The following is a 12,465-nucleotide window of genomic DNA, read 5'->3' on the forward strand; positions in this document are numbered from 1 at the left end:
TTCTAAGAAACAAAAGCATGTTATGAATAAACGGAGATTTCCATCACAACTGATGCTTTTGGCCATGTTTCTTGCATATAGTTTTTACGACAACTAAATGATGTGTTCAATTCATCTTTGACCACGAACAGCGCAAAGATGACAAATTACCTTGGACCAGACAATAGATGGCTTCGGAACTCCACTTGCTTTGCATGGTAATGTTACTGGGATTCCTTCAATGGTGCTGAATATCTGCTGTCCATGCTGAATAACTGGCAGAACTAAAAATAAATGCTAATATTAAACACGTGTAGAAGACATTTCAAACCATGGTGTAACTCTTACAATAAAGTCCTTAATAAAATATTCAACTACTACTTCATACAGGCAACAGGCTTTGGGAACTTTCAGCCTCTTCTCTGAACCCCTAACATTGACAGTGTCCAGCTACTTTCCCCTCCATGCTCCAGTCTTTCTTGACAGAGTAATACCTGTTCATAACAAAGCATGTCAGCCACAGGTTGATCACTGGATTAGGTACATCTAGTTTTAAACTAACTGTAAGTACTTCACAGTGCTGATTGCAAGAATTTCAGAAAGTCTTTGTCACAATATCCTCTGACAACATTTCAGGCTTCCCGAAATGATACAGTACAGCAGCTTTCATGAGAATGGGTTCAGCATTTTTGGTGCTGAATCCATTTCCGTCGATGGACAACATTTTGAACAGAGCAGATATGAGAGAGGCTATAATATCAAAAACTAGATCTTTCTAAAAACATACAAATATATTCCTTTCTGTTCTCAAATTCTAAAATATTCCAAAAACTAGTGTTGACAAGAAAGACCTTATCAGACACTGAGTACTTGCTTATATTAAAAAATAATAGCTATTCTTAATATAAAAGGATGTTCCAGCATCTTCAGCGAAGCTTAAAATAAATCTCCCATAATTAATTTAACACGTGAGAAAATTTCAGACTGTAAACCATGAAGTGGCTGTGACCCCACACAGAGTTAATACAAGTATCTTCAGCTGAAATACAGATGGGTTACCACAATGCTAACACTTTGTCTTGCTGTCACTGTAATTTTTGGTATGTTTTAATTATATTAAAAAAAAAGGGGGGGAGGAAAAAAAAAAAAAAAAACTTTTGCCCAACTCGTAATTCATTTTAATTCTAAACCTCCCATGAGCTGTCCTTTGTTATATCAGTTATGAAACCCCCAGACAGCACTTTTCATGGTTTTCCAGTTAACTTCCACATGCATTTGTTTTGTTAATAAAGTTAGAGCTGAAGCCTGCTGAGCGCAATCTCTGTAGACGTTTAAAAATTAGGATCTTGTACAATCACAAAATGGTGTTATTTTTGTTTTATTTTAAAAACAGCCTCAGTCACTCAGTTTTTTCCTGTGTAGTGGACCCAGTTTCCTGCCATGTTATTTTACGAAGTAACATCATTACAGAAAAGGAAATTTGAGAAATTAGTATAACTGTAACAGAAAAGCTCTAGTGAAAGCTGCTGTTAGTAGGAAATGCACTCTCATCTTGCATTCAGCACAAAAGCGACAAGACAGCGTTCCTTACCGTACACATTAACAGTAGTAGTTTTGTTGCTTATCCCAGCAACATTACTTGCCATGCAAGTATAATCCCCACCATCCTGCAGCCGAACCCTTTCAAGGTGCAGGCTTCCATCACTGCGAACATTAATGTAGGGATTGGGAACCACCTGCCAAAAGAGTGATGTAACATTTTACTGAAGAAAATACTTGTTGATATTATTTACTTAGAGATGCAGCTTGGCTTTACTTGACTTTTTCACATTCTTAAAAATTATACGCTCCTAGAGAATTTTACTAGAGCTTTTCCTACTTTCCATCTTTCATAAAAAGCTAATTTTAAGTAAGACCTTTGGTAGCACCTTGTATTTCCTGCTGCAGTGAGATTAAGATCTGCAACAGCAATTCTGCTCTGCCACAGCACATACAGAACTGCCACTCATGCTTATAATTGAGCACTGAAGCAAAAACAAATTTAGCTGAATTATTTTACTGCATTTTTATTGGTTTTTCCAGTAACCCACTTTGACCATAGATCAGCTCTTGATGAGTGCAATGACTTCGCCTTCCACAAATAGATCCCTTTTTTATAGCTATTAAAAACTTCTAACTTGCCACAGCCATCAAGTAGATCAGCTCTGAAGCATACCATTGTGAAAGATAAGAAAAGTTATAACTTTCAATGAAAGTTTTTTTTTTTTTGGAAGTTATATGTCCTAGAGCAACATCAAAAAAATCCATGAGCTCAGCAGCACAGACTTGCCTTACAGAAAGGCTGTTAGAGTCCAAAATTGTTCCAGTCATGCCGTGCTCAAAAAAAGCTTCATTCTTCTCTAAATATAACTTACTCCAACACTTTCCTTGGAGTGCAGCTTTTGCCATGAGCTTACAATTACAGGAAACTAGCACTGCTATACAGAGGAATTAGCAACTCAACAAGGAGGATCCTGCCAGTATTTCTCACAGAAGTTACAGCCTGAGCTACTTACACTTACTCAGTCTAAAGAAAAGGCCAATGATTCCTAGCAATACAAAAATTGAGCAGAAAACTCTAGCAAGCAAAGAGTCAAGTAGTGCCAGGGTTCCGCTTGGTGATAATAAATAAAAAACTTTATCATTTTTTAATTACAGCAGTGGAAAAAGGGCTTTAGGGAAAAATTAGCAAGCAAGATAAAAAGCAGAGCTTCATAGGGGTGGTAAAGCCAGTAATTTGGATACTACTGAATAAATGAAACTTCACTCAGACAACTAACCCAGGCGTGGTGTCTACACGACCCTTCTGTCTGCAGGAGTTACAAATCGGCAACGGTATGCTCCCAAGAGGGAAAGAAAACGCACTCGACGCTCTGAGCAGTACACCACAAGTAAAGGAGTATATGGTACAGGGATACTGGCATTTATCTCATCCCATCAGCAACAGTAGAAGTCATGATGTTAAAAAAAAAAAAAAATTATGTCTACAGAAGTTTTTTGGTATCTTTATTTTTTAAAAAAAACAGGGAAAAATAAATGCTTTTTAGTTACCGGAATTTAAATTCCGGCAATTTTCATTCTGGTTGATATATTCCACTAGTATTCCTATATTCAGAGCCCAAGGCTGAAATGCAAGAGCTAATAAGAACGAATAAAACTGCTTTGAAAGTAAGTAAAATAGAAGATCAAAGGACAATTCACAAACACTTTGGTTCCAAGTTCTTTTCTAGACCTTCACATCCCCCACTACCATCTCCTATTCCCTCATCTGTGCTTCAGTTAGAAACTTCCCAGCATGGGACATGATCAGTGAGGCATAACCGTTAGAATGCCACACTTCCACTTTCATATTTTGAACAGTAATGAACTATAATTTCTCAGGGGAATGGCTGTACTCAATGTCAGCGCCTGCAGAAACTCAGAAGCAGCTACTGCCTTACAGAGACAGCCAACTGGCTTCTCCTGAGGAGGCAACAGCTCCTCCTGAGCAGTGGTTGCCTGCTGTAATTCACCTCAAACACTGGATCCTTGTTTCCAGTGGGCCAGTCCAATCTTTATTGGTAAGCATGAAATCCAACAGTACATTTGTACATCAACTTGCGTAAATTCAAACAAGTTGCTGCTATGGCTTGAAACGTCAGCTGCAGAGTTTCTCTGCCAATAAATCTTACAGGAAACCAAACAGTCTTACCACCATACTGTTTTTAATCCACCTCCGGTCCGGAATGGGGTTTCCAGCAAGCAGTACACATGGCAAAGTGAGCTGCTGCCCCTCAATTACATTGGCTGTGGCTGGACTTACTCCAATCAGAGGTGTAACTTGGACAAAAGAAAAAAGAAGTTATTAGGAATTTTTATATACTCATGTGAAGTAGTAAGTTTGAATTTTTATTGTTAGTCCTGTCACTAGTGTTACTTGCAGCAGCGTCAGACAAGGTGCCCTTGCGGAAGGTACTACACAAATATAGAACAAGAAACATTTCCTACAGTGAAAACTATACAATTTAAATAGAAAGGAAGGGGGAAGAAAAACACACTGCCATCAACAAACAGCTTAAGAGTTACAACATACTTAACTTTATGACCAAAAATATCAGGTAGGATTCTGGTGGCTGAAATGTCAATGATGCAGGCAGGAAAAATCAGAAAGAAACAAATGAAGGGGTGGGGTAGCATAGAATCAGGAGGAAGCTGGAGGAATACACAGGTGATGATCCTAAGACTAAGGAATGGTAGCAAATGGAAGACACTGTCCAGATGAAATTGGATCCAATCCAGTATTTCCCTGAAAACTCATGTCCCCCTGATACCAAGTTGATAGACTATTTTTCCTTACTTGGGCAAAATACCAAAGAACAAAAGTAGCAGGTTAGGAGTCAACAAAAAAATAAGTCCTTTGGACATAAAATTTTAAAAGATTAGAATAGAGGTCAACAGCCCAGCAGAAAATTCTGCATGCTCTGTAAAGAGCCAACAGAAAGCACTCCTGGGCACACGGTTGGTAAATTAAGTAATGGAGATTAAATAACATTTAAATAGGTAACATACAAGTCTATCAAATACTACCAGTATTACAGATTCCCACTAAATGTTTTAAGTGAAGTAGTTTCTTTGATGCCAGATGGACTTCATTCTTCTCCTCCCATGAATGTATACATTACATAGCATTATTTTCCCTTTTACTGCCAATTGTCCAACTGAGATAATAAACAACTCCTTAATAGCACAGCTATTACCAAAGCTAGACATTTACTGTCTTCTTGGATCACTAAGATTCTTTTCCAGTTATATCAACACATTGACATAAGCATGTCCATTGCTGTTTTTTTGTTTGTTTGTTTTTTTGTTTAGTTGGTTTGGTTTTTTGTTGTGTGGGGTTTTTTTTGTTTTTGGTTTTGGTTTTTTTTTTAAAGATCAATGTAATGTCAGAAACCTCATCATTAGCATTTATCATTATGTTTGATTTCTCATACCTTAATAAATTTATTTAGGAATAAGAAACACAAGACAGGATAAATTACATTAAGGTCCATGTTATAAAAGCGTAGATGTAACTAATTCAAATTAACATAGCCAGTCAAGAGACAACGCTCTAACCTACAAAATTCACTGAAATCAATTACAATATTCCATGTAAATGTCTCCTGATTCTGTTTGTGTGCATGACTACGTATGTGTAAATGTGGCATGTAGGTACGTCACCACGGACAGACATGACCCACGGCCATTCTATCACCTCCTCCAGTGTCTTCCAGGTACTGAAATGCTGCCAGTCTTTCCTTTCACTGCCAGCACTGACATTAACCAGCCTTACCCAGTCCAGTTACTGTGATCGTGGCTGGCTGCGACTGAATCCTTCCAAACTGGTTCTCAGCTTCACAGATATAAGTTCCTTCATCACTGACCCACAAATCTAGAGAGGGGAAGAAAGAAATCTGATTGCAGCGTCTGAAATGGTATTGAAAGGTTTGCAACACATAGATACCCTATCCTTTTATCTTTCAGTTTCAAATATCCAGTTTTGGACAGTTCATTCCTTTTCATCTTTTACCAAGTACAGAAATAATGACTATATGAGTACTTGAGTAAAAAAAGCACTATATACATATATTTGATACTTTTCATCACTATATATTGCATATACTTTAATACAACATATACTAATGTGCATAATATACAGTATTGTCCATAATCTACATGCACTATTATTTAATGCACTGACTATGGAATATTGCTTACTACATACAGCAATGTGTGCCTGTATGTGAACAGACACCCACAAAACAGTACATAAGACATAAGCTACTGCACTGCATGTACAGTAGAGAGGAATTACTTCACCCAATATGATTAGAATAGGAATTAAATAAGAATAAAAAAAATTAATAAGAAATCAGAATAACATCACTTAGAATAAGGGTGACTGAAAGGTTCTATGTAACTGAAATCTCAAAGCCACTTGCAGAATTTTTAGTAATTGCTCAAATTGGGACTTGTCTGAAACAGTGAGTTTAGAAACAATTGTCTCAAAAAAAAAGAAAGAAAATCCATGGCTCCTTGGTATCAACAAAGACCATAACCTACATCTACTTAAACAAAGGTGTAATAAGTTCTATGAAGAGTAGAACTAATGAACAAACACAGCTGAATTCACAAACACAGGAAAATCAACTGCATGTCAAAAGCAATAAAGTCAGTAACAGAAAAAATCCCTGATAAAAATTCAGTCTTTTTGCAAAGTTAACAATTTTATAAAGTAGTACAGTAACCTAAATGCATTGCACATGTCATATTTCCTTCTGGAATATTTTTTTAAAATAAGTTCAGTCTACCTACTGTTAATAGATAGAGCTCCTGTTCTGAGTTGACTGATAGAACTAACTGCGAACGGTCTGGAGAAAAGGGAAGCACCATTTAGCCGCCTCCATTTAATCTTTGGTTCTGGGTAACCCTGAACATAGCACGGCAGAGTGATGTTGGAGCCAATATCCACAGATTCATCACTGGGTTCCTGCGTAAAAACTGGGGGAGCTAGAGGAAAATAAAAAAAAAAAAAAAAAAAAATAGTACACCGGAAGTGAATTGGGGTCACAAGATGACATTAGCATTCTGCTTGCACTACTGATGGCCTAAATTTATGTCCCATTATGCACAACTATTCTTCTAACAACAGATTCCCAACTAGCAACACCTTACAAAAGCAGCCTTTCATGCTCTGTACTTACAATGGGAAGCTCAGAAATGGACTAAACAGCTCAAAAAAAATGAAGATACAGGCACCCTCATCAGACAAACAGTCAAACTCAAGTGTTAGCCTTGTTACATTCCTCATCTCCTTCCAAGAGCGTTGCTCATTGCTTCAGAAAGTGTATGTGCCTGACAGGAACATGCATTTGACAAGATGTGATGTGTCAGGCCAAAGCAATTACAAATAATTAAGAGGAGAGGAACGGCTAACTTACAGTAACCTTGCATAGTAACTTAAGTTAGTATAATGTATTCTCTACTTGAGAACTAAGTCAGGTTGAAGTTTGAACAGTTTCTTCCTCCTCCACCTCCCTCTTCCTCCTCAATAACTACTTTTGCAAAGCATGAAAGTAAGAGTGAGGGAAAGTTGGAGCCCAAAAAGGACAAGGAAACATCTTAGTGAACACCACCAAAAAGGTGTTCCCAGCACACACACAGGATTACACATATTTGTGGGAAAGGTTCAGATAACCAAGACACCATTGACCAGATACGGAAACAATGAAATTAAAGTATTTACTGTCCAGATTGCCAAGTACTTACAGCCAACATCTAGAGTGATCTTTCCAAAAGCTCTCCCTGCATCGTTGGTAGCCACGCAGGTATAGTCACCAGCATCCAGGTCTTGTGTTTCCTGGATCTTCAAAAGACCCCGATGAGTATCAATAACGAGAAATGCTGATGCCCTCAACTCTAAGTCACCTAAATTCAGACAGAAAAATGTAACTGAAATATAATAGGGCATTTATCAAAATTATTCCAACAAAACAGTGTCCAAGTTTAAGACTGGTTCACAACATGGCTGTATTCATTTGGCAGATGAGTACTCTGACTTCCACTCAACTGAGTGGAAATATTCATTACTATATTAGATACAACCTTTTTTATTTATTTGTGTCACAAAGGGAACACAAAATCAAGTAGCTTTGGACAGAGATCAGCATTAGGACAGCGTGGCAGGCTGTACTTCCCCTTCCTAAACTAGAGGTTACATGCGGCGGCCACTTGTCTGCCAGCCCTGTACCAAGTTGAGAACTCTGCAAAACCTAGAAAACAGCTCTGCTACCTCTCAAGCTCAGCAGGAGCCACAATACTGATGTGTAACATTCAGAATTGGCTCACGTGTACTCTTTGGATGAGTATCAAAGCCTGTTGACTCCTGCTTTAAAATACAAACCATCCGTTAACTGCAGTGAGTTCAGAAGAAGCTTCCTTTGTGGGAAGGTTATCTGCAAAACAGACTACAAAGTTTTGTGCTGCCCTCCAGTCACTGCCAGAGATGAAACATGGGACTGGATAAGCTATCTGTTGGCAATATCTACCTAACAAGATTACTGGTTTTCCAGAAAAATCAGCAAGCAGGTAGTTTATACAACCACACACAGGAGCCAGCTGCTTTTTCTGAGAATAAATGTTCAGTCTGGACACATGGGATTCTCTGACTCCCATTTAACTCTAGAAAACCTCCTGCAGTTCTGATACCCAAGTACACTGCCTCACTACTGAAGAAACTGTAGTAGACACCTCAGATTCTGAAGAAGGAGCATATAAAAATTCCCTAGGTGTTGAAAAGGAATTTGAGCAAACATCCAATGGGAAAAACAGAAAATTGTTTTGTGATTTTTGTAGCATATAGCTAAAGATTTTCTGACAGAAGAACAAACCTTATTTAAGCAAGCAAGACGCTCAGCTTTGTTTCTTATTCATTATGCTACGGTTTGTAATTCACTATATTTAAATGGGAGCAAGAATTTATGCCCTAGACGTCAAGCGCTGTAACTTCTAGATTCAGAGAATTTCACAAGTCAGTCACTAGTTGAATACTACATAAAGCTTTTGAGAAAATGAAGTCACTTCAAGATCGCTGTTCTAAATATTCCTGCTAACATAGATTAACCAAACAGAAAGTAATAACTACACCTTTAAACCATTTAACTTGGGGATGTGGGATTCCAGTTGTTTCACACTCCATAATAGTTGTGTCTCCAAGAGCAACCAGAATTTCACTTTGAACTACAGTCAATGTCGGGCCCTCTAAAAAGAAAGAACGTAGAAAAAAAATGAGTTCCTCATCCAAAATATATATCGTTTTTAAGACATAAACCATGAAAGAGTCTAATCTTTTCTTGTTATGGAGCTGAATATTTGCACTAAAAGTCAAACAGGCTTAAAAACCACGTAAGGTGATAGATAAACACTGGGAAACGTGAAAAAGTAAAGTCTGGTCCATAGCACCTGGCTCATACATAGAATAGATAAGGAACTTAGGGACAAAATCTGAAAAACTTCATTGTGTAGGAAGTAAAAAGATTGAGTCACTCGCCCTCTCCAGCTTGATGCTGATCATCAAGAATTTTAATACTCTGCTATTAACACATTAACATAGTGTTTAGAGGACACAGTTTGGATTAGGATGCCAGCGTGCTAAGCACACACTACCTGAACTTACAGAAATATGATTCCTTTTCCAAAAGCCTACTCAGGTTTGCAAGTTTACCCCATTTTAATGCCAAACTTCAGGGATTTTTTTCTTAAAAACAGTTTAAGAAGAAACATTAAGCCCCACATATCACCTAACAATACTATTCAGATCTGAACGGAAAACAAAGGGGACATTTGTGACCTGTTCAACATCTTTTCAGAGTTTTTTGAAGTTTCTACCATGCAGTATTTTCTGCATGGTTCTACTAATTTTAGCAGCTCCTCCCTGATGATATATTGGTTTGGTTTTCTTAATTTCATGACATTGTTTCTTTTACTTACCAATGTACGTAAGGGTGGATGTCTGTTTCTCTGTCCCAGCTGAGTTACTTGCCAAGCAGCCATAAATTCCTGCATCTTTTGGAATTGCCTTTCTTATGATTAAGGTGCCTTCCGGGGTCAATCTATACCTGGGAACACACAGGGGAGCAAACAAAATGATTAAAGACAAAAAAGTAACGGTTACATCCACACTCCAAGCAGCAACTCCAAGCATTCCAAGCATGACCAGGTGGTTTAGAAACAGGTACTGTTGTTTTTTTCTTCTGATTAACAACAATATTAGTATTATTGAATATACTGGAGAATATCAATGTATTTCATGCAAGGTGTTTAGTCTGATCTTGTAAAAAGTCTTCCGAAAAAAAAACTAAAGAGTGTCTATTTTAGAGATGAGGAAATTGAAATTTGAGTTATAGAAGTGAAGGTTGAGGTACTATTTCTAAAACTCACAGATTTCTGTGGAAGAAATAGTCAGAACATTCTGGCATTCTTCAAAAATTCTCTCTCACATAGGAATAAATAAAAAGAGAAAGCCATAACCCCTACCTGCTTGAACCCATAATAAACATATCGTTGTGCGTCCATACTACTGTCGGCTTTGGATATCCTGTTGCAGAACACCTGATAGACACCTCAACGCCTTCTGTAAAAGTCTGATTCTGAGGTGAAATGACAACACTAGGTGGTTCTAGTAAAAGAAATCAGAAACGGCAATTAAAAATTTATGTTTAGAAAACACAGATTATAATAATAACTTTATTCCCATTTTCAAACAACTCCATAATGAGAAAACAATCCTAATAAAGGTTAGAGCCCACTCATTTCCTCACTTCCTCTACCACAGCCTACAAATTCCTCAACATAAAACATGCATACATTTATAGACGTCAGTAAGCCAGGGTTCAACGTACAGAGACCAATTCAATTCACATATCTACACAGTTTGCTTTGTTCTAAGATGCAGAATTTGGAGCTCTCCAATGTGGGCACCAATTCTAGCAAAAAGCTACCAGAACCAAGCAAAGCTCACCAACACGACCCATCAAGGTGACAAAGCCGCACTGAAATAGGCATAAGCTATGTAAGGTCATCATTCTGAACAGAAAGTCTGAGAACATTTGCGGTTTCATACGGATTCAACTTGAGTGTAATAATTACATAATAATTAACTTTGAATTTTTAATGCATGCTTAATACTTAGCAAAGCAGCAACATAGCCATTTTTGACAAATGTAAGACAAATTTGTGCAGACTCCTGAAAACTAAAGCTAATGACCACAAATCTTCGGGCAGGCCAATGGTAAGAATATAACCCGAGTGATAAAAGTAACAGTCGTAATATATGCGCACACACAGAGACAGAAGTTAACAGCAAAAACATGCTGAAGACAACTGAATCTGCATGGAGGTTATGGATTTCAGCTGCATTTTCACCAGAAAAGCGATTATGTGAATGTCATCGAATTCATTCACTTGTATCCTTAGACAGATCTTCTCACTCGAGACAACCACCAAAACAATTCACTGTGGCAACTGCCGTTCTCTTCTGGGGTACATATGATTTCGTCTTAGTTATCGTAGCGAAAAAAAGATCCACACCACAATGGAAGAAAAAGGAGCCATCTGTAGTAGTGACTGCTGCTACTTCCTCTTGGTTAGGGCATGAAACTGGCTACTGTGGTACCAATCTTCATCTCCAAAACTTTGCCTTTTGCTATTCACATGCTGCATTAAGATGCATTCCTCTGCAGCTGATATTTTTATTAGCAACCATAACGCAAAAAGCTTAACTCTCCCTTTTGAGAACGTAAAAGCGGCTAAATACATGTAACACAGAGGTACCTTGAATCTAGGGCTGCTCTGCATCGCTCTTTTTATTAGCTTCAGTAGGGATTACACCATCCTATAGACTCAGGTGACATGTGACATGTTTTTGTGGCTGCTAAGGAAAAAATGTGTGTAAGAGTCAGTACACACAATCTACGTGTGTGTGTGACATAACCCATCAAGGATGAGATGAAGGTGTGATGCTACACAACTCCCAGGTGAACAGCATAAATCTTCCTAGTTCAGTCTGTCATAATGCAAACAGAAAAAAAAAAAAAACACAACAGAGTGCTGCTACAAATCCCTTTCTGGAAGAATTAATACCATGCCTTTTTCATTATCATTGTGGGGAAAAAGATTATCGTCCAAGTTATGTGTTGTAATACCATTTGTTTAAAAAGCTGATAACTAAAATCACAGTGTTTCTGGCCTGGAAGAAGAACCTCCCTGCAGAAGATTGTGCTGCTTCTAAGACAGAAGCGAGGCAGGTTCTGCCTCCCTGCAGGCCACAAACTCTGAGTTTTAGTCCGCAAGTTTTTAAGCAAATGACATTAAAACACAGAACTTAGAAAACAGCTTCCTCACCCCTATCTGAGCACACATAGTGAGAAGGGATCAGTGACTGAGAGAGAATCATATAATGAGAAATTGAATTGCTTTCAAATGCTGAAAAATGAAATTAAGAGCACAGACAAGAACAGTAGGTGATCTCTATTTTTTACATGGAGAAGTTTATCAAGAGTAGCATAGGGTTTGGGAAGTACAGGTTGTCAAGTCTATAGGTATTATCAATTGAGTTTCACTCTGCTGCCTTTAACGAGGTGTCTGTGCCTCTGCTGGTCCAAAAGCACTTGATAATATGGACTAATTACAACACACTGCAGCTGCAAGGCAGGGGAGCATAAAACTGTCCCATGGGTGTGAGACCTTATATTGCCTGCCGCAATCATAGTTACTATGGAATGATTTGTCTTGTAATGCATCTTCACTGAACAGGAGAACAAAGCTCCCAAGGAAAATAGTGGCTTTGAAATACAACTGGTTGTAACACCAGTATACAAGTCACAGACATAACTTTGATTTAACCATGTCGGTATACTTTTATTTGAA

At 37.9% G+C, this 12,465-nt stretch overlaps 1 protein-coding gene across 2 annotated transcripts in view; it reads right to left on the reverse strand.

Annotated features, from left to right (window-relative positions):
• Window positions 1-12,465, reverse strand: part of HMCN1 (hemicentin 1) — a 205,091-nt gene that overhangs the window by 114,106 nt on the left and 78,520 nt on the right. For both annotated transcript variants that reach the window (XM_042805977.1, XM_042805972.1), the window contains exons 12-20: window positions 10,075-10,216; window positions 9,529-9,656; window positions 8,686-8,799; window positions 7,309-7,467; window positions 6,355-6,549; window positions 5,333-5,431; window positions 3,710-3,837; window positions 1,571-1,715; window positions 151-263 (exon numbers count right to left, since the gene is read on the reverse strand). In XM_042805977.1, the coding sequence (XP_042661911.1) occupies window positions 151-263; window positions 1,571-1,715; window positions 3,710-3,837; window positions 5,333-5,431; window positions 6,355-6,549; window positions 7,309-7,467; window positions 8,686-8,799; window positions 9,529-9,656; window positions 10,075-10,216 (1,223 nt within the window). The remainder of the gene's footprint in view (window positions 1-150; window positions 264-1,570; window positions 1,716-3,709; window positions 3,838-5,332; window positions 5,432-6,354; window positions 6,550-7,308; window positions 7,468-8,685; window positions 8,800-9,528; window positions 9,657-10,074; window positions 10,217-12,465) is intronic.

Source organism: Tyto alba, unplaced genomic scaffold, assembly GCF_018691265.1.
Source record: "Tyto alba isolate M040663 unplaced genomic scaffold, T.alba_DEE_v4.0 Super-Scaffold_1000006, whole genome shotgun sequence".
NCBI classification, from domain to species: domain Eukaryota; kingdom Metazoa; phylum Chordata; class Aves; order Strigiformes; family Tytonidae; genus Tyto; species Tyto alba.